The following is a 23,021-nucleotide window of genomic DNA, read 5'->3' as shown; positions in this document are numbered from 1 at the left end:
ACAGGAGGAGGAAAAAGCGGAGCTTATTTCTCTTTTCTATTTTATAGCAAATGCAAACATATTTGTTCACCTCCTCTTCTCAATTTGTACACAATTGAAATCCATGAATAACAAAGTACTCAATAAATAGTTAAGTAAGTTGTAATTCAAATATAGAGATGAGTAAAATAATATCATTTTTAATAAGGTTCAAACAGAGGTGGGTAGAGTAGCCATAAATTGTACTCAAGTAAGAGTACTGTTACTTTAGAGATGTATTACTCAAGTAAAAGTAAGGAGTAGTCACCCAAATATTTACTTGAGTAAAAGTAAAAAGTATGTTGTGAAAAAACTACTCAAGTACTGAGTAATTGATGAGTAACCTGTTCGTTTAATGATGACGGCAACAAATAATGCACAAAAACATAAAAATAGCAATGAACAATTCAGAGCCAGGAATATCTCTTAAGCAACTAAAACAATAATATATATTAAATAATATATTTGGTTTTACACTTTATTAAAACAAATGTATACTACAAGAAAGTGGTTGGTTTTTGGCATCTTATTTATCCAGCTTCCATACACTTTACAGGAAAAACATTGGCGGCAAATTCCGAAGCTTGCTCGCTTGTGCACGCCAGCTTTCCGAGACTCTTATTTTGTTAGCGCAGGCAGCATGAAGCAGCGCTTTTATTGTGAAGGAAATGTGCAGTCAATCTTTAGAGTTTTGACGGAAGGTACGGCGCGAGAGTCTGTTGAAATAAAAAGTGTTTCTCGCCTTCCGGTCGGTCATTTTTAACCTACTCAGTGGTCTAGTGGTTAGAGTGTCCGCCCTGAGATGGGGAGGTTGTGAGTTCAAATCCCGGCCGAGTCATACCAAAGACTATAAAAATGGGACTCATTACCTCCCTGCTTGGCACTCAGCATCAAGGGTTGGAATTCAGCATCAAGGGTTGGAATTGGGGGTTAAATCACCAAAAATAATTCCTGGGAGCGGCACCGCTGCTGCTCACTGCTCCCCCTTCTCTGGCATTCATGGAGGGTGGACGCTCCCCTTTCCTCTCCTTTATCTCTCCTGTTTGCTTCTTTGTTTTGTCTTGTCTTTAACTTTCTTGTTGCCTCTTTTTGCACTGCTCTCCAAATCTAAACATTGGAACTATTTAACTGGCCTCAACAAAATGGACAAGATCTTGGGTTTAGGGGAACCTGCTGTCGTGACGAAGCGGTTGTTGCTGGACACACCATGGACTCTTGGGAGAAGGAGGGCCGCGTGCCTGCCGACTCTTTTCTGTCGAGGACGTGAAGATATCCACCTATTTGGAATTATGACAACAGGACATCTGCTGATTGGAGTAAGCGTTGCTCTGGTTTGACAACAAATTGGAAGTTGCTGGCAGTCCTCAAAGTACCCCAAAGCTGCCACAAATGATTGGAGGATGCAGGAAGAACTGTGAATTACATCGGACTATTTACCCGGCAGTTTTTGAGGACCAGTGATCGAGAATTTTAGAGTGAAAAGCAAATTTTATTGTCACTCGCAAAAAAAATCATTTTAACTTGGATTGTTTCCATGGCTTTGAGACTCTCCTAAAGGACAGTGCAGCAAAGACAGAACAAACTCCCTTCTTGTCTCTCATGGACACACACCTGTTGTTGTTGACTTTGGACTAGCGACGGCAGACACATCAAGGCCGCGGAACAGAGACACACTATGGGCTTATACACACACACACACCCACAAAAAATTATATATGCCACACATACACCCCCCTGTCCCCCAATCCAACGCCCTCGATGCAAATGCCGTAGGGGTGATGAATTAATGGTCAGCGCCTGAGAGCTGCGACCTACCACCATGACCTTGAACTACCTTCCCTCTGTTGCTAGATATCTCGAGATGTACGTTGTAATATGTATATGTGCTTTGCTATGGAGGTCTTTTCTCACTCCGAACTGAGCCCCCTTAGGAGCCCAGTCTGGATTGTATTTTTTTACTCATCCTTCCCCAGCGTTGACCTTTTTCCCATCTTTTACGGGGCGCCTTATGGCGACCCATCAGCGTTCTTGTTCTGTAACCCTGTACACTGTTTGTTTGTCTAATCTTGAACGGGTTTGTGCTGAAAACAAAGTTTCGTTGTACTTGTTGCAATGACAATAAAGACTTACCTACCTACCCTCACCTCCCAGGGGGTGATCAAGGGTGATGGGTCAAATGCAGAGAATAATTTCGCCACACCAAAGTGTGTGTGACAATCATTGGTACTTTAACTTTTTCTAAATAATGATCTCACAGCAGCCAGCGTCATCTCACAAGACCCCCGGGTGCCGTGAATGTCAATTAAGTGACGTCTTGGTGAAGATTGATGATCGCTAATTTTTAGGCCTATTTTTTTAAAAGCGTGGCTGGCGATGGACCGACACACCCTCCGCGATCCCCCGGTAGCTCGCGATCGACGTAATGGGCACCCCTGTTTTAAACTGACATGCTGGTTGGTGTTGCACTTGTATTTCCCCCCCACATTTTTAGCCAGCTTTAAAATGTACCTGAAGGCTGCGGCGTTTGTGTCAGGTCCTTGTCCTTCTCTGTGTTGATGACAGAGGAGCTCCTCATCAGTGGGGGGATGAAGGGGGCGATAATGGAGGCGTCCATCCGCGTGATGGGAAATTCAGCGGGGAAAGCTGCCTGCTCGATGGCCTCGCTCTCCATGGTCAGCCAGAAGTCATCCACCTGCACCTCGTCTGACACTGAAAACTGGGGCCAGGTGAACTACAGAAACACACCGAGGTCAATAACAGAAATAGTTAACTACTCCTGCAGTTGTTCTTTATGATGTCACCTCCACATTCTTCAGCTCCAGCACATTGTCCGTGCGGCGCTTGGCAATCTCCAACTTGGGAGCGACGCCACAAATGCCGCAGATCATGTCGTTGTAATCTCGCACTGTCAGGCTCTCGAAGGCCCAGTAGCCCACCAGAAGAAGCTCCTGGATTTGGGACACCACCTCAGGACTCAATGTGTGGACTGATGCAAAGACAAGGACACATCATGGTTTAAAAAAGTGCTGACAAACAAAATGATTCTGCAATGGCTGTTTTGTTACCAGGGTGATTGGGGACATGGTCCAACACAGTCCTGGCAACCTGAGAGGGTGGGAGTCCGATTCTGATTTTGTCTCTGATCTTCAGCAGCAGATCAATGCTGACCAGCAGTTTGTTTCCAATGTTGAACAAACCTGCCATGGAAAATGAATAAGAGTCATACGGCTTTCAACATCTTCCACAGCTCCTACTAAAATGAGTGCAAAATGAGGCCATCGTTAGTCAGGACACTGAATGACTCTCAGAATACAATAAGCACCTTATGAGCTTTCTGTGAACTAAAATCAAGTGTCAACCAGCAGCAATAGGTGTGACCAATGCGAACTTCAAGGAAAACAGGCCCAATATACCGTGGAATAATAGATGAATTGACGATCTGAGACAACAAGACACGTGTTTGAAGCAGACACATGTGTGTTAACTAATCGCTCGTCAAAGGCTGGGCTAGAACCACATGGGAACGCGGTCCAGAAGAATATGAAAAACAAACTGCTTTGTTGACAACTGACCCCTCCTGCTATATCTTGTTATTCTCTGGCAGACCAGGAGCCTCATTTCTGAAGGGTGTGTGCACAAAACCGCGCCGTCGTTCTTTTTCCCAGCAAAGTTCAGATGTATCAAGAGGGAAATGAACGTAGAAATGTGTGGTGCCTCACGCAAACCTTAAGGACGGCGTGCGCACGTTTCTACATACTCTGGCAACAATTAAAAAGGTTGAGAATAAATTACTCCTCGGACTGAGTAATGTGCACATCAGAGACACAAAGCATTTGCAAATGAATAAAACAACGACTGCTCGAGCAGCGTTAGAAGACTCTGTGAATGGTGCGATACAAAGAAAACATGTTTTTGTCCTTCACACGGTACAACAGTTGTTATACAACTGGTTCGGTAACTGCTGTGTGTAAATGTGACTTGGTTTGGGTGGCACAGTGGTTCCAGAAACTGTCTCAGGTCGCAACAAATTTGGCTTCAAACTTTTTTTTTTTTTTTTTTGATGCAACGGACATCTTAAAAACCAACACTGCACATAACTGCCATGTCGTTGCAATATAAATATTAGGGATGGAACAAAATGACAATTCTTGGATGAAATCGAAAACCCAAAATGAGGAAACAAAAACCGAACAAACTACTAAAATTGTTAATCTAATTATTATCACCATTGCATTTGTGTCTATGACTGTGTACTAAAACTTCAATAAAATAAAAGCATCGCAAATGCACAAATTAATATTTATCCTTCAAAGAACAAAAACAATCACAAAATTACGAAAATATAGTTTTACCTCTGGTATTCCAACAATATAAAATGAAAATAATAATGTACAGACCAAATACTAAAAGACGCCAGAGACGGAGTCCACACGCTCTCGGGTAATTTCTTTTTCTGTACGGAGTTGTTCACATAGTTAAAATGCCGATTGAAATGTTTGGATTTTAAGTGATAAAACCTGACGTAGAAAACGACATTGCAGTGATTTTTTTTTTTAGACTTTAAGTCAAGCTCAGCTTTCTCTAAAAGGTCCAAAAAAGAAGGCCAAAAATGTCCATCTGTGTGTACATTGTATTGACTATTGGCTAGACTTAGGGCTGGGCGATACATCGAATATATTCCATATATCGCGGGTTTGTCTCTGTGCGATATAGAAAACGACTATATCTTGATATTCGAGTATACTTTCTCACGCAGTTGCTTTTAGCTGCAGGCATTACACTGCAGGCATTTCTCACTCTTTCTTGTCTCTGCTTCTCACAGAGACGTAAAACAAGCGCACAATCTTACATACGTCACATACTGTCACGCGTGCAACGTCATACACCCTCGCAGATAGATAGCGGCATGGTAACATTAGCTGTGGTGCTAGCGGAGCGGTGCGAGTGGTAATACGAGAGAGACAAGGCGCGAATCTGGTAACAAATGAAGGAAGAATTGATTCCCAAGAAAAACAGCACGGGGTCCATCGTCTGCCGGTGGTTTGGCTTCAAGCGGTAATTTGTTGAAAAATTTAAAAAAAGTGTTGCTACAAAAAATAGCAGCACTACTAATGTAGGATCATTTAAAAGTCGCCCGCTCGAGACTGAACGGTGCTTGAAACTCCGCATGTCAACATCTCCGGCCGGTGCCACACCAACAAAATGCCAAAGCAACTATTTCCACCTTAACACCATATGAAAAAAATGATCAACAACAGAAGGAGATAACGTCCGAAGTAACCTACCACATAGTGAAGGACAAACACTATTTGATTTCCTATTATGCAGCTCATATTTATTTGACAATTATTGAAATATCTTGTGTGACATCATGCACAAAAGTGCATTTTATCGTTTTTTAACTATTGCAGTGGCGTTCTGTCCAAAAAGTACACTTAAATTTTGTGTTTTGATATGTCATCTTAGTGACATCATGCACAAAATGTCTGACAATCTTGCACTTTTTCTGTTTTGTAAATGACATGAATGTTTTTGCCACTGCTTAATAACTGTTTAATAAATACAGTTTTGCTAAATTGACTTAGTTGTGATTTCCCTCTCTGCATGAAAGTTTAAAATGTTTTAATGTAGACACATAGAGTCCTTATACTGCTGTGATTGCATCAAGTGTTCATTCAAGGCTAAAGCAAAATATCGAGATATATATATTGTGTATTGTGACATGGCCTAAAAATATTGAGATATTAATAAAAGGCCTATTAGAATCAGCTACTTTTCACAAGTCAAGGACACGACTCTCTTCTCGTTGATTACACAGTGCATTAAAGACTCACTGCATCAAAACGAGACAGTCATTGGATAAATCCTTGACTTATTCCGCCCATCGTACTCGGTGTCTCTGGCACTTTATTAGAAGTGTGCTGGCCTTGGCTGGCCGAGATGCTGGGCTTTAGCCTGATAGGGCGATCTGTCTGAGGCTGAATCCCTTATCTAATGACAGCGAAATCAGTGAATCGGTTATTTTTAAACGTATACCAAAGAGGGAGCATTTTCAAAGTTTCATTTTGTTGTTTCGAGTTGATCTGGAGGCTTTTTTAAACCTTTTAGTGCATTTTTCTGTATTAAAAACAACTGGTGGAAAAATCTAGCATCGTTTTCTGCGGTCATTGGAGACTGTACTAATGTTTTGCAAAAGTCTATCTCGGATATATTCAATGATGTCTACATCGCAGTCATGTTGCCTCTATTCCATACAAGCGGCTACTTTGGCTTACAGCATCACAGCATCCTGTTTCCACTCTGCCATTCCGGCAATAAAAAATATTTCGTCCAAAAGGCTAAAATGCAATTTTTGCGCCTTTTTCAGTGGCCAAAATGTTGCTGCGTGACTAATAAATATGATTAGTTTCAGTGCAACATTAACAAAAAAGTGACTGATATTCCACTTCAATTAGTTCCTGGTCCAACAACAGTCTGGATGGTGCTTTGGTCATTATTGTTGGCTACCACAACACTGGAAGATAGTCAATGAGTGCTGTGGCTGTTCTCTCTCAGGAAAACTCACTTTTATGGTTTTGACAGAGAATAGCAAGTCACGCATAAATAGATCAAGAAGGGTGGGGAAATGGTGCGTTAAATTTGTACTGGGAAGTCGGAATTTCCAAGTTCCTAATCGGCATTTCAACTGTAACGCGCCTCGAGGTCGGATTTCCGAAACAGAAAGTCTGAGCATTCTTTCAAAGATGGATGTAAATATTGATATGCACTCCTTTAATATCCATTAATAACAGCTCTGATTTGTTTTTGTTACAATAAATCAGCTACATACGATGTATTGTTGAACGTTTATATGTGGTAAGTTGCTAACATTACTGCAGCATAAACTACTGTATTTTTCGGACTATAAGTCACAGTTTTTTTCATAGTTTGGTGCGACTTATACTCAGGAGCGACTTATGTGTGAAATTATTAACACGTTACCGTAAAATATCAAATAATATCATTTAGCTCATTCACGTAAGAGACTAGACGTATAAGATTTCATGGGATTTATGGATTAGGAGTGAGAGATAGTTTGGTAAAGGTATAGCATGTTCTATATGTTATAGTTATTAGAATGACTCTTACCATAATATGTTAGGTTAACATAGCAGTTGCTTATTTATGCCTCATATAACCTACACTTATTCAGCCTCTTCTTCACTATTCTTTATTTGTTTTAAACTGCCTTTGAAATGCCTATTCTTGGTGTTGGATTTTATCAAATACATTTCCCCCCAAAATGCGACTTATACTCCAGTGCGACTTATATATATTTTTTTCCTTCTTTATTATGCATTTTCGGCCGGTGCGATTTATACTCCGAAAAACACGGTAATGACTATTAATACTTTTGAATGACCCACGGAAACCCTGTAATTGTCTGCACATCACAACAATACTTAGTTGATTGAATAATACACGACTGGGTAGTGTCAGTCACAACGTTGCATTGGTATTGACAGTACTCACTGCAGCTATCCATTTCCCGCCAAGGTGGCTCCCACATTCCGCTGGTAATCACATTGTTAAAAATAACGTTCAAAATATAAAACCTTCTCATGCATTTTAATCCATCCATCCGTTTTCTACCGCACCTGTTCAAGAAATAACAATGATATTAAAAGTAATTAAAGACTTATTATACTCTAAAAATGTTGTTCTTACTTAAAAAATGCACGCATTTAGTTTTATTCAGTGTTAAAAAATATGATATGGCTCTCACGGAAATACATTTTAAAGTATTTGGCTTTCATGGCTCTCTCAGCCAAAAAGGTTCCCGACCCCTGGTATAGCATGTTCTATATGTTATAGTTATTAGAATGACTCTTACCATAATATGTTAGGTTAACATAGCAGTTGGTTATTTATGCCTCATGTAACATACATTTTTGCAGCCTGTTGTTCACTTTTATTTATTCATTTTAAATTGCCTTTCAAATGTCTATTCTTAGTGTTGGGTTTTATCAAATAAATTTCCCCAAAAAATGCGACTTAAACTCCAGTGCGACTTATATACGTTTTTTTTTTTTTCTTTCGTTATTATGCATTTTCAGCAGGCACGCCTTATACTCCGAAAAATACGGTACATTTATTTAATGTGATTTATGCGTTCTCCATTGTTGGCAATAGTGCCTTTGTTTCCTCTTCATCCACCATCTGTGACGGTTGCATAAAGAGTGCATGTTTCTCCATAAGTTTTTTAAAGACAAAATAGCTGTTGTGGATGTGGCAATCTTGATTTTAGTCCTCACAACTCGGCTGTGAGGTCATTCCCAGCTCCAACTTCCAACTTCCGAGATAAATGGAACGCACCAAAAATCATTAGACTGACCCTTACCTGGATTCAGGTCGGTGAAGCTGTGCAGAGCCAGACACTGAGAATTGAGACACACTTTGAGCTGCAGAGATGCTGTCTGGATCAGCGTCTCAGTAAGTAGCCAGCAGTCCTCCTGTCCTGCTATAGTGCTTGGTTACACACACGCACACACACGTTGTTAAGGAACCAGACGTCAACACAACAATGCAATAATAATGTACAGTAATAAAAACAGAAGAAGAAATGGAGAACTTTGTCCTTAAAGTTCCCTTCGTACTTCTGGGCTCCTTTGTAAAGAGCGTTGTTGCACAGGCCGCACTGTGTGGCTGACGATTCATAGAACTGAGGCCAGCCGGACTCCACCAGGGTCTCCGTCTCAACGTTGTCATCATCCTCCTCCTGCAGGCCCGGTTGAACCAAGACAATTTGAAGACTGTTGAGCTCCTGAATGAGGTTTAGCGTTTCCTGGAGCTCGGCCTCACTCTCTAGAATCTGCAGAGAATGGCGGAGCAGCTGCAAAGTGGATTGGCGCTGTAGGTCTTTCTGAGCAGGACTCAGGGGCTGGTATGGATCTACCAGTGTCACTGACTGAAAAACACACAAAGACTGGAGTTATTAGAATAATTATACTACTAAGGCTTAGTGAAAAAACTTGAGAAAAAGTACACAATGCAACTGGGAAAAAACTCTTCAGAATTTTATGAAATGCTCACCTTTGTTGCTTTGGGGTACTTCTGTGTCAAGTCACAGCCACATTTGGGGCACAATAACGGCTTATGTCTGTTTTTATATATGTAGTCACAGTGCGGGTTCTTACAGCGACCCCTGCCCCTCGCTGTAGAAAGTCCGAGGTCCTTAACAGAGAAAGGCAAAGGTGGGAAAAGATGATTAAAAAAAATAAGACAGGTGTAAATATATATATTTTTTTCTTAAGGTACACTTACAAAACCGTCAACTGTCACCTGACTAAAAGGCAACACTGATACAATGTTGATTTTCTTATCAGCTACTGAAGGTTGACTTGAAGAGACAAGTGAAACCTATGTAAAAAAAAAAAATCATGCATTGATAAGGAACATCTGATATAATCTATTCAAGTTATTCTTATAAGTTACCTGCTTGGCTGGGACTTCCTGACCAAGTTGTTTTAAGGTTCCAGGTTTGAGACCAGAGAAACTGCGTTGTGGTTCTGTGGTTCAGAACAAAAGCCTCATCACAAAACCACAGAATTAGCTTAACCATTTGTTTCAATACTTCACTTCCTCTCATTGTTGTCAAGTGAAACCCATTATGACATCATATGAAACCGGAAGTTGACAAGTACAAAAATAGAGCATAAAGCAATATACCTGTGGAGGATTTCTTGTTGTTTGGTGTCTGATACTTTCCACTCACAGATGGAACAGTGATGACCTGGAATAAAGCAGCACCTGGGAGAACACATCGCAACACTCGTGTCACAAAACCATGTGTTTTGAATGCAAGGACAACTGACGTTTCATTTCTTTCACCTGTTTTACAAAAGGCAGGTAAAATGGGTCTTACAGGCTTCTTCTGCACATTGTCTTGACTTCGGACTGTTATTTCTTTCACGTTCCTATTTAATAACATATCATACATTAGGATACAACACGACCCCAAAAGGGAATAAGCGGTAGAAAATGGATGGATGGAATACAGCATTGGAAAGTGACTGCTTATTCACTCACTGTGTTTTCTCCTGTGACTTGCTGGCGCCCTCTGCTGTCTGATCAGCTGAAACTGCATTGCTGCCTTGCTTTTTGTGGCCTTCTTTTCTAAAGTTCCTTGTGCGTTTGCTTTTACCGACATCGGCATTCCTCTCCTGTGTTGTGACTTGGCAGCTTGAACCACACTTGGCTTGGGCCGCAGCTGACTTAGTTTCTTGGTGACGTTTTGGTTTGCTTTTCTTTTCCTGATGTAGAAATGGAGTCAAATTTAGGCAACACATACTTCAAATGTAAAGACTATACTTTTAAGCACTTCAGTCTGACTCATTGTTTAATGCAGTGGTCCTCAACCTTTTTTAAGTGATGTACCCCCTGTGAACAATTTTTTTAATTCAAGTACCCCCTAATCAGAGCAAAGTATTTTTGGTTGAAAAAAAGAGATAAAGAAGTAAAATACAGCACTTTGTCATCAGTTTCTGATTTATTAAATTGTATAACAGTGCAAAATATTGCTCGTTTGTAGTGGTCTTTCTTGAACTTTTTGGGAAAAAAAGATATAAAAAGAACTAAAAACTTGTTGAAAAATAAACAAGTGATTCAATTATAAATAAAGATTTCTGCACATAGAAGTAATCATCAACTTAAAGTGCCCTCTTTGGGGATTGTAATAGAGATCCATCTGGATTCATCAACTTACTTATAAATATTTATTCACAAAAAAAGAAATCTTTAACATCAATATTTATGGAACATGTCCACAAAAAATTTAGCTGTCAACACTGAATATTGCATTGTTGTATTTCTTTTCACACTTTATGAACTTACATTCATATTTTGTTGAAGTATTATTCAATAAATGTATTTATAAAGAATTTTTGAATTGTTGCTATTTTTAGAATATTTAAAAAAAAATCTCACGTACCCCTTGGCATACCTTCAAGTACCCCCAGGGGTACGCGTACCCCCATTTGAGAACCACTGGTTTAATGAAATCAGGTCATGTGGCAGTCAGTGATGGGAATTAGAAAATACCAAAGTTGCTACCTGCCTTTAGTGAGCGCCACCTGCTGGACATGGTGACTTTCCTCAAGCATTCGGAGTGTAAATACATTTAAAGGTGCTCCTGTTATGCAAACTTCACTTCTTAACACTACTACAGTAATATGTGTTTGGTTGTAAGCAACAAATTAGAGGGGAAAAAAAAACTATCATAATTTTTTGCTCCACTTTTAAGAGGAAAGGTGAAATGATGGCCACTTTTGAAGTTTGGGTGTTAATAATGAAATGAAGGAAATTCCTTCCTCACAGACATGAGGGCTCAGACCTGCCCCGAGCTGGATAAGCCCACAAAGGGTACCACATTTTCCGCACTATAAGGCGGACCTAAAAACCTCAAATTTTCTCAAAAGCTGACAGTGTGGCTTATAATCCGGTGCCCCTTATATATGGACCAATATTGAGCCACAACAGGTTTCGGAACTACGGTAAGCAGCCACCGACCTTATTTTGCCCCGTAGAAGAAGAAGGGCGCAGTGCGGGAGGCGTGCCTTTTCTGTGTATTTATGTAAAGACCAAAATGGCTCCTATTAAGAGACACGCTTACGACGCAGAGTTTAAACTCAAGGCGATCAGTCACACAGTAGAAGACGGGAATAGAGCGGCAGCGAGAGAATTTAACATTAACAGCAGCGACACTGGGGCGGCATAGCTCGGTTGGTAGAGTGGCCGTACCAGCAACTTGAGGGTTGCAAGTTCGATTCCCACTTCCGCCATCCTAGTTACTGCCGTTGTGTCCTTGGGCAAGACACTTTACCCACCTGCTCCCAGTGCCACCCACACTGCTTTAAATGTAACTTAGATATTGGGTTTCACTGTGTAAAGCGCTTTGAGTCACTAGAGAAAAGCGCTATATAAATATAATTCACTTCACTTCACACCACTGACTCGTGTAATGACGACTTCGACGTATTCGCCCAACTGTTTGATTCCAACACTGATGAAGAAGAATTTGAGGGATTCGTGGATGAGGAATAACTTAATAAAGTGAGCTTAACATATTTATTTTGTGTGTTGTGTGACATTATCGTTTGAGCAACGTTGAGTTATTGATATATTATTGCTTTGCACTATTTGGAGTGTTACTATATTGTGATTGCACTAACATTTGATTTACCGTAACAGTATCAGACTGTTTTTTACGTGTTTATTGACTCAGGGAAAATAATAAAACGGCTGTTTATTAATTTTGGGAGAGAACAGAGTTGTCAGATCGCTGGTTTGTAATCTATTAATAAAGTTTGACTGACCTATCTGACTGTTTTGTTGACATTCCCTTTAGCGCAGCTCCATCTAAAGCAGGGCTGTCAAACCTTTACCACTCAAAGAGCCTTTTCAACCCGTTTCACAAAATGAGGAAGACAATGGGAGCCGCAACTATTCTCGGCAATATGTGCTGGTGCTCACCCAGATGAGAAGAATAAGGGCATGATATGACGCCATTGCCTTGAACTCCTTCTACAAAATGTGCACACTGCTTGCCAGTCCAGCAACATGTTGTGAGAGGCTTCCGCAGATGCACGCACACGACTGTTATACACCCCGCGCCCCCGACCCCGCCCACCTCAACCACGCAGGGAAAAAGGGTGGGGCTCTCGCGGTGTGTCATGGATGCAAAGGATTCTGGGTATTTGTTGTGTTGCGTTTATGTTGTGTTACTGTGAGGATTTTCCCCCGAAATGTGTTTGTCATTCTTCTTTTGTGTGGGTTCACAATGTGGCGCATATTAGTAGGAGTGTTAAAGTTGTTTATATCACAACCGTCAGTGTACTCTGTGTCACCCAGTATGCCTTGCAGTCTCATACATGTGCCGATAGAAGCGTCGAAATGCATGTGTCCGGTCGGCACGCAAATAGCATTTCGTGAATGGCGGGCGCGATGACGTTCAAGAAGACGCTAATAGCATTCCGTGATCGGTGGGCGCGATGACGTTCAAGAGGACGTTAAAAGTAATATCATCACGGCACGCCTTTAATATTGTAGTCCGAGTGAAAATTGGAGAACGTTGACTCCGGGTGATGTCCGGGAGAGGCATTGAATTCCGGAATCTCCCCGCAACAATCTGGGGGGTCGGCGATTGTGCAGCTGAGCCGCATCAGAGTTGTCAAAGAGCCGCGGGTTGCCGACCCCTGATCTAAAGGATGCATAACGTAACCCCAGCCTCTACTATAGCGTCTATTCTATGCGCCTTATAATGCGGTGCGCCTTATATATGAACAAAGTTTTAAAATATGCCATTCATTGAAGGTTTGCCTTATAATCCGGTGCGCCTTATAGTGCGGAAAATACGGTATATGCGGGTGGCTTTAAGGAGAGAAAAAAAGACACTAAATCTATATCTACAACAAGGTTTGTCCATCAATTGTGTCAACCTGTGTAACGGAGGCCAGTCAGTGTGTACGTTGGTACACCGCACTCTCTGATAACCTGGAAAGAGGAACTGCACTTTTTTCACGTATAATTTCAGTCCCTATGTAAGACAAGAGCACACATTTTTATTTATTATGCATTCTAACTTGTAATATATGGCAAGTATGAGGTGGCTAACATGGCAGCTAATGTGAGTACTCGAACGCACCCATAAAGCCCTCTAAAAAAAACATCAGCAAGACTCCATTTACATTTTGTGACCTGAATATTAACAAAGTATATACAGTGGGGCAAAAAGGTATTTAGTCAGCCACTGATTGTGCAAGTTCTTCCACTTAAAATGGGATCAATCGTCCTGTCCCCTTAGCAGAAAAACAGCCCCAAAGTATGATGTTTCCACCCCCATGCTTCACAGTAGGTATGGTGTTCTTGGGATGCAACTCAGTATTCTTCTTCCTTCAAACACGACAAGTTGAGTTTATACCAAAATGGATACATGGATGATACAGCAGAGGATTGGGATAATGTCATGTGGTCAGATGAAACCAAAATAGAACTTTTTGGTATAAACTCAACTCGTTGTGTTTGGAGGAAGAAGAATACTGAGTTGTATCCCAAGGACACCATACCTACTGTGAAGCATAGGGGTGGAAACATCATGCTTTGGGGCTGTTTTTCTGCTAAGGGGACAGGATGATTGATCCGTGTTAAGGAAAGAATGAATGGGGCCATGTATCGTGAGATTTGGAGCCAAAACCTCCTTCCATCAGTGAGAGCTTTGAATGGTTGACCAAATACTTATTTTCCACCATCATTTACAAATAAATTATTTAAAATTCCTACAATGTGAATTCCTGGATTCTGTCTCTCCCAGTTGAAGTGTACCTATGATGAAAATGACAGACCTCTGTCATCATTTGAAGTGGGAGAACTTGCACAATCGCTGGCTGACTAAATACTTTTTTGCCCCACTGTATATTGCACAAGCTCTTACAGTAACATACCCTCCCACAGACCTTCACGAGCACAATCAAAATATCCGGCTTCACATCAGCGTTCACTAATGATGACTGAGAAAAACAAAACGGTGTGAAAACTTTCTACATCCTAAAATACATTAAAAAGCCAATTTCCATCAGAGACAACATTTAAAAATGTGTAATATGCTTTTATTATTATTTTTTGTTCTATTTTCTTTTGTTATCCCCAACACGTGTTTTTATGTTTCTTTTGTTTCCTTGTGATGGTTTTGTTTCAATTTCTTTATTAAAGTTTAAAATGATAGAGAAAAATTATTCATACTTACACATTTTGAAACAATAAGACGTGTTTACTTGTTTGAATTATATGTATCATATTGCTGTTTAAATGAAAGGCAAAAAAAAAAAGAGCTGTGATTGGTCACCTTGTTACAAAATGATTTTTAGGGTTTTGAAGCAAATGTTTTCATTAAATGTGACTGTTTAAAAGTATTAGTTCCACCTCCAACATTAAAGTGAGTGTCGCTTCAGGACAACCACTACATGAAAACGTTTGGAAGAGAACTGCAAGTAGGTCTCGCCTGCAAGTAGCTAATCGGCTGGGGACATCTCCGCGCTGCTGGTCCGCCTACGCTTGGGATGGTTTCCTGCTGGCTCCGCTGTGAACGGGACTCTCGCTGCTGTGTCTTGGATCCTCTTTGGACTGGACTCTCGCGACTGTGTTGTATCCATTGTGGATTGAACTTTCACAGTATCATGTTAGACCCGCTCGACATCCATTGCTTTCCTCCTCTCCAAGGTTCTCATAGTCATTATTGTCACCAATGTCCCACTGGGTGTGAGTTTTCCTTGCCCTTATGTGGGCCTACCGAGGATGTCGTGGTGGTTTGTGCAGCCCTTTGAGACACTAGTGATTTAGGGCTATATAAGTAAACATTGATTGATTGATTGATTGAAACAAAGATTGGGGATGACTGAGAAGAGGCTCACTCTGTTCATGTAATTCCACTGTCGAATAAACGTGCTCAGGTGATGAGAGCGATACAGAGTAAGACCTCTTGTACCCAGATTGAAAACGAAATCAAAAAAAAAAAAATAGAGTCGTAGCAATTTATCTATGACTTGGAAGTTGAGTTCTTTTCCAGTTATGGTTTGATGAAGTTACCTAAATGATTAATTAATCAGTCCAGGCCTACAATTGTATAAAAATATTTTTTGAAAGCCTTGACCATCGAATTTAATGCTATTTAATATAATTTAAAGCCTTAATTTTTGCACAATCCATTTACCGTATTTTTTGGACTGTAAGTCGCAGTTTCTTTCATAGTTTGGCCGGGGGTGCGACATATACTCCAGAGTGACTTATGTGTGAAATTATTAACATATTACCGTAAAATATCAAATAATATTATTTACCTCATTCGCGGAAGAGATGAAGAAAATGTCAGCAATCGTCACACACACGTCAACCAATAAGAATTTGGCGGGGGAGGGTCATGGCAGAAGTGCATTGTGGGTCATGGAATGCTAACTGCTATATGCAATATGCTACTGTCATAGCTATTAAAATGGATCATTTCATCGTTAGTGGTAACTTATAAAAACTGAGAAGGGCTGAAAAAAAATGGCACTGTAAAGGATATCATGTGGTGCAGATTACAAGCTGGATGTAGTGAAATATGCAGCAGAAAAGGACAAGAGGAAGCGACGCATACCTTTGGAGTTGGCAGAGTTGTTTGGAAGCCACATCGAGGAAGAAGATTTCATGGGATTTATGGATTAGGAGTGAGAGATAGTTTGGTAAAGGTATAGCATGTTCTATATGTTATAGTTATTAGAATGACTCTTACCATAATATGTTAGGTTAACATAGCAGTTGCTTATTTATGCCTCATATAACCTACACTTATTCAGCCTCTTCTTCACTATTCTTTATTTATTTTAAATTGCCTTTGAAATGCCTATTCTTGGTGTTGGATTTTATCAATAAATTTCCCCCAAAAATGCGACGTATAATCCAGTGCGACGTATATATGTTTTTTTTTCCTTCTTTATTTTGCATTTTCAGCCGGTGCGATTGATACTCCGGAGCGATTTATAATCCGAAAAATACGGTAATGACTATTAATACTTTGAATGACCCACGGAAACCCTGTAATTGATCGCACATCACAACAATACTTAGTTGATTGAATAATACACGACTGGGTAGTGTCAGTCACAACGTTGCATTGGTATTGACAGTACTCACTGCAGCTATCCATTTCCCGCCAAGGTGGCTCCCACACTCGGGGCATTTAGAAGGCTTGTGGCGGGTGACGTACACGAATGAACAGCTGGGATTCAGACACCTCCCACGACCCCGTCTGGTGTATGTCTTCACAGGCTAGAAAAATGAGCAAATGTTATTATACATGCTCAGTTTGCTCTGGCTGCTGTGAACACGTTACCATTTTGTATGAAGGCCTAGCATTGGGCTCTTCTTTGGCTCCCATTGAAACCATCATTACAGAGCCCACAGCTTTAAGCCCAACCTGAAATGAGGTGGGGCAAGACTTCAATACATCGAAAGGTTTGAGCTGGAATTTAAACATGATTGGTGGATGTAAATGTCACCTGATTAGGGACGATGGCTACCATCTGTGTCATCTCCCTGGTCATCACATTGTTAACACCAGGAGCATCTCTTATCTCACTTCCTTTTATCCCAACACTGTCAGACTCAACAGAGCTCTGTGAGAAAGAAACATCTGTAGCCGCCGCGGACACCGACATGATGGATGACGAGGAGGATGCTGGTGACGTGTCTTCTGTGTGCTTCCCAAGGTTATCCAGAGCAGTGGACCTCTGAGAAACCTCCACCTTGCAAGCTAAGCCAAGCATTTGGGCCTTTTTGGGATCCTGCGTCAAAGAGGGCACACCCTCCTCAGCTGGAGGATCTAAAGGTTCTGCCTGAGAACCTCCTGCCTGGTGATCTTTGGCCAGGATGAAGTAACTAGCCCTCGGGCGGATTTTACGGAAGCCTGGGAGGTCTTTGGATGGGCTGTGGGTTAACTGCAAAAAAGGAGGGAAACCGAGAAAATGGTTACATTATTCCAGTATTATGTTGCACGATTGCGCAAAGTAAAATTCCTAATTTGTGAAGCCGTTCTCAAACAATGGCAATAAAAACTCTTCTGATTCTGAGAAATTAAGGAACATTCGGAAAATTATTTCTTATTTCATGCTAACTAAAAGCAGGAACAAAATACTGCCCACATGACAGTGTTAAGTGTTCATTTAGTTTCAGTCACAGTCTTTTGATAAAAACACCTTATAGCTTTAGTCATACTTTAGTTTTCTAAATTGATTGAGTTTTAGTCGACTAGATTTTACAAGCTATATTCCAATAAATGTAGTCGACTTCAGTTCTCTTCTCTTCTCTGTGAGAAAGAGGGCGGTGAGAAGTTCAACTTCCTTATCTCACAAAGAAAAGCATGTGATTGGCTGTCCTTCGTAACTCACTCCTGGCCCCTCACTCATGTGCTGATTAAGGCTGCGAATGGATATATTACAAACTTACCCTAACCGTCTACAAGACCATTTTAAATAAGAGTGTGGATTTTGTTTCTGTCAACATTTACGTCTCAATTTTGTTTGTAGACTAAAACGGCAGTTAATTCCACCATACTCTCAGTCAATGTGCATTTGTTTTTGTTAGTTATTGTCTCATCTTAGCCAGGGAAAAATAGGCTGTTGGCGACGACTAAGACAAAATTAATTAGTAAGGCTGCGCAATTATTCAACATCCAAGTTTTAATTAGTGCGATTAAATAACCTCAAAAGGCTAAGGGTTTTTTTCTCTCATTCGAGTTACAGACATGTTCACCAATCAGAATTGTTGAGCCTTGTGTTTCTTCCTCGCTTCAAACAGGAAGAAAGAGGTCTCACTCTGTGCATTGTTCTCGGCCCCGAGCACGTTTATTTAACATTCAAATTAACTGAAGGCAGTGAGCCCTCACTACTGTCATTCACAATCTCTGTCTTGGCGACCCAGCAAGACCGCACACGCAGGAAACGTGAACAGAGACCCTAGCCACTTGCCAGAGAGAAGTTTTGCAAAGTAACAAAAATTAGGGGGAAATTATGATCAAAAAGCCAAATGACCCGTTGTGGGAATATTTCAGCTTCAAATCGAATGGCAATATGAGCCCATCACCAAGGATGGACGAGCAAGAACGCAATTATCACATGATGGCAACAAACACAAACACTACGTTGGATTTTCCAACTGGGGAAAAAAAACACTTCAAGATGTTCAGTATTTATTTAATTTAAATATTCGATTTCAGAAATGACAGCACATTTAAGTTTTGTTTGTTTATTTAGGATTTACAAAGTTGTTACCTTCCAATTACTATAACATGGTAAACAATTCTATAGTAATGAGAAATAAAGGTTTATATAATTTGAAATGCAATATTACTATTATTATTACATTAAATTAGAAACACTGTAGTTTGAATTGATTATTTTTTCACAGCATGACAAAATCTCAGAGTCTCTCTGCATAAAGCCAAACATTTTTTAAGTATATTACTGCATATTGATCTCATGTGTGGCACTTTAAGACCAGAACACATTGATTGACAGTCTAAAACTAACATGTCTTCTTTCACTAGTTATTTTCGCAGTTTTATGCATCTGTGTGTATGAAATGTTGTTTATAATATATATTTTCTGCTGGATCTACTCTCTATTTCACGCTGCCCTTTTATTTTATTTTTATTTTTTTGCTGTAGGCTGTTACATGTACTGTAATGTAGTGCATGGTAATTGTGATTTGTTATATATTGTATATAATATATACAAATAAAATATATCAATATATATCATATTCTATATATGATATAAATATTACATGTTCAGTGGGGCAAAAAAGTATTTAGTCAGCCAGCGATTGTGCAAGTTCTCCCACTTCAAATGATGACAGAGGTCTGTCATTTTCATCATAGGTACACTTCAACTGGGAGAGACAGAATGGGAAAAAAAAATTCAGTAATTCACATTGTAGGAATTTTAAAGAATGTATTTGTAATTTATGGTGGAAAATAAGTATTTGGTCAACCATTCAAAGCTCTCACTGATGGAAGGAGGTTTTGGCTCAAAATCTCAGGATACATGGCCCCATTCAATCTTTCCTTAACACGGATCAATCGTCCTGTCCCCTTAGCAGAAAAACAGCCCCCAAGTATGATGTTTCCACCCCCATGCTTCACAGTGGGTATGGTGTTCTTGGGATGCAACTCAGTATTCTTCTTCCTCCAAACCCGAGGAGTTGAGTTTATACCAAAAAGTTCTATTTTGGTTTCATCTGACCACATGACATTCTCCCAATCCTCTGCTGTATCATCCATGTGCTCTCTGGCAAACTTCAGACGGGCCCGGACATGCACTGGCTTAAGCAAGGGGACACGTCTGGCACTGCAGGATTTGATTCCCTGTCGGCGTAGTGTGTTAGTCATGGTAACCTTTGTTACCTTGGTCCCAGTTCTCTGCAGGTCATTCACCAGGTCACCCAGTGTGGTTCTGGGATTTTTGCTCACCGTTCTCATGATCATTTTGACCCCACGGGATGAGATCTTGCGTGGAGCCCCAGATCGAGGGAGATTATCAGTGGTCTTGTATGTCTTCCATTTTCTGATAATTGCTCCCACAGTAGATTTTTTCACACCAAGTTGCTTGCCTATTGTAGATTCACTCTTCCCAGTCTGGTGCAGGTCTACAATTATTTTCCTGGTGTCCTTCGACAGCTCTTTGGTCTTGGCCATAGTGGAGTTTGGAGTCTGACTGTTTGAGGCTGTGGACAGGTGTCTTTTATACAGATAACGAGTTCAAACAAGTGCCATTAATACAGGTAACGAGTGGAGGTCAGAAGAGCTTCTTAAAGAAGAAGTTACAGGTCTGTGAGAGCCAGAGATCTTCCTTGTTTGAAGTGACCAAATACTTATTTTCCACCATCATTTACAAATACATTTTTTTAAATTCCTTCTATGGGAATTCTTGGATTTTTTTTTCCACATTCTGTCTCTCACAGTTGAAGTGTACCTATGATGAAAATGACAGACCTCTGTCATCATTTGAAGTGGGAGAACTTGCACAATCGCTGGCTGACTAAATATTTTTTTGCCCCACTGTATGTTATATTGCTTTTATGGTACATTTTTTAGTCTACTTTATAACTGCATTATACTTTCCATCTTTTGAAACTGAGCTACTGTGTGGAAAAATTTCCCTTGTAGATCAATAAAGTTTGTCCAATGTCTAAATGTAAAACATTGCAATCTAAATCGCAACAGCAATTTTGGAAAAACAAAACCACGATTAGGCTCTTTCTCAAAACCGTGGAGCTTTAATCCCACCTATTAACAAGACAAAATAAAAAATTATTGATTTTTTTGTCAACAATTATTCGTTGACTAAAATGTCGAATAATATAGTCATCGTCTCAGTCAACGTGCATTTGTTTTTGTCATCATCTCATGTTAGTCAGGGGAAAATAGGCTGTTGGCGCTCACCAAGGCAAACAACACTGCTATACACACAAAAAACATAAACATGTTTTCCTTACTGTATCAATACCCTCCTTCTCCAACTTGGCCTTTTCCAGATAGAAGCCTTTCTCTGCCACGCTAAGCCTTTTCCAGTTCTCACTGATTCGCTTGTTGATCTCAGACTGTGGCTGGTGTGGCGTCTCCTGTTGCATGATTTGATGAACATCGAAGTAGTAAAGCAGGTAGGCCGACCTGTGGGACAGAAAGTCCATGTTAACATTCATCATGGGAGGAAAGAGGGTTGTGTGGACATTAGAGATGTGGGCATTACCTCGGCTTCTTCGGTTTCCCCTCACTTTCATCCTTATGTTTACGCTTTCTTTTCATGGGGGAAGCTGCTTGTATGTACGAGCTCTCCACCTCCTCTGTCACCTTCACGACCTCATAGACCTCCACCTTCTCCATGATGGCCCAGGATCTAATACTAAATTGAAAAAAACCATTTAAATTCAGTTGAATTATTTTGATGGACAAAGCCATGTTTGGAAACAGTGTAATTAGAGCAGCGTTTAGCAACCACTGAAAAACACAACCAAATATTTTTGCAAATCAGTATTTATAATCCGTAAATGTGCGGTTGTTGAGTGTCTGTGCTGTCTAGAAATTGGCAGAGTAACAGTGTAATACTCTTCCAAATCAGTAGGTGGCAGCAGGTAGCTAATGGCTATGTAGATGTCGGGAACATGGTTTGTTGTGATCACAATTTGCAGGCGACAGCGGGAGTCAGCGTGCAGGTAAAAAGGTGTCTAATACCTTAAACAAAAATAAACAAAAGGCAAGTGCCGCTAAGAAAAGGCACTTGCTTAGGGATGGCAATGCAAAATTAAGCTAAAACTGAACTGGCTGGAAAGTAAACAAAAACAGAACGCTGGACGACAGCAAAGACTTACAGCATGTGGAGCAGCAGACGGTGTCCACAAAGTACATCCGTACATGACATGACAATCAACAACAAAATAGGAGCGTAAGACAAGATTTAAAATAAAACACACAGGAAAACACCAATAAACTCCAAATAAGTCATGGCGTGACAGTACACCAACTTTGAGACAAGACCTACAGTGATGCATGGTTGTTATGGTTTGAATTCATATCAAAAGATTGCGAGAACGACTTTTTACTGTCAATATCGGCTGCTGAGTTTCATTTTTTTAATGTTTTCTGCTGGTGGTGTGCCTCAAGATTTTTTCAATGAAAAAAATGTGCCTTGACAAAGAAAAGGTTGAAAAACACTGAATTAGAGGATAAAACGTAATGAATAACACACATCTGTCACATTTTATGATGTGATGCAAAGTGGAGAAACCCATTTAAATGAAAGTGTAAACATATAACACACATCTTGGAAGATAATGTAGGTCCGTGTATAAAAAGCTAGAAACCCAGAAGAGAAAACACTTCGTTGGTGATCACAAAATAATATAGAATATCGGCGAACAGGAAAAGTAAATAAATAAGGTATTGACTCATTCAAAACGCCGGCAGATCCCTGTTTTAAAAGTAGCGTCTAATCGGGATCCAGTACTCTGGAATACCCTCCCGGTAACAGTTAGAGATGTTAACTCAGTAGAAGCATTTAAGTCCCATCTTAAAACTCATTTGTATACTCCAGCCTTTAAATAGACCCCCCTTTTAGACCAGTTGATCTGCCTCACTTCTGCGGTCCCCTCCAAGGTTTCTCTTTGTCAGCCCATTGGGTTGAGTGTAGTTGAATGTTGGATCCACTATGGATTGGACTCTCACACTATTATGCCTGATCCACTAAGGACTGGACTATCTCACTATTATGTTAGGTTCACTATGGACGGGACTCACATTATTCTGTTAGATCTACTATGGACTGGACTCTCACTATTATGTTAGATCCACTATGGACTGGACTCTCACTATTATGTTAGATCCACTATGGATTGGACTCTCACACTATTATGTTAGATCCACTATGGACTGGACTCTC

The 23,021-nt window shown here is 40.3% G+C and overlaps 1 protein-coding gene across 1 annotated transcript in view; it reads right to left on the bottom strand.

Moving 5' to 3' along the window:
* The window catches only part of hmgxb3 (HMG box domain containing 3), a 34,762-nt gene that overhangs the window by 6,091 nt on the left and 5,650 nt on the right, over positions 1 to 23,021 (bottom strand). The window contains exons 2-17 of the mRNA XM_061902128.1: positions 21,336 to 21,488; positions 21,082 to 21,256; positions 17,088 to 17,525; positions 16,922 to 17,005; positions 16,723 to 16,857; positions 10,087 to 10,310; positions 9,889 to 9,974; positions 9,727 to 9,807; positions 9,493 to 9,566; positions 9,322 to 9,417; positions 9,091 to 9,231; positions 8,655 to 8,965; positions 8,399 to 8,526; positions 3,084 to 3,215; positions 2,820 to 3,004; positions 2,527 to 2,749 (exon numbers count right to left, since the gene is read on the bottom strand). Coding sequence (XP_061758112.1) covers positions 2,527 to 2,749; positions 2,820 to 3,004; positions 3,084 to 3,215; positions 8,399 to 8,526; positions 8,655 to 8,965; positions 9,091 to 9,231; positions 9,322 to 9,417; positions 9,493 to 9,566; positions 9,727 to 9,807; positions 9,889 to 9,974; positions 10,087 to 10,310; positions 16,723 to 16,857; positions 16,922 to 17,005; positions 17,088 to 17,525; positions 21,082 to 21,256; positions 21,336 to 21,469 — 2,647 coding nt within the window. The 5' untranslated portion in view covers positions 21,470 to 21,488. The remainder of the gene's footprint in view (positions 1 to 2,526; positions 2,750 to 2,819; positions 3,005 to 3,083; positions 3,216 to 8,398; positions 8,527 to 8,654; positions 8,966 to 9,090; positions 9,232 to 9,321; positions 9,418 to 9,492; positions 9,567 to 9,726; positions 9,808 to 9,888; positions 9,975 to 10,086; positions 10,311 to 16,722; positions 16,858 to 16,921; positions 17,006 to 17,087; positions 17,526 to 21,081; positions 21,257 to 21,335; positions 21,489 to 23,021) is intronic.

The sequence above is a fragment of the Nerophis ophidion genome, linkage group LG05, assembly GCF_033978795.1.
Source record: "Nerophis ophidion isolate RoL-2023_Sa linkage group LG05, RoL_Noph_v1.0, whole genome shotgun sequence".
Taxonomy (NCBI): Eukaryota; Metazoa; Chordata; class Actinopteri; order Syngnathiformes; family Syngnathidae; genus Nerophis; species Nerophis ophidion.
The sequence above is the reverse complement of the archived record's forward strand: the minus strand, read 5'-3'. Positions and strand labels throughout refer to the sequence as shown.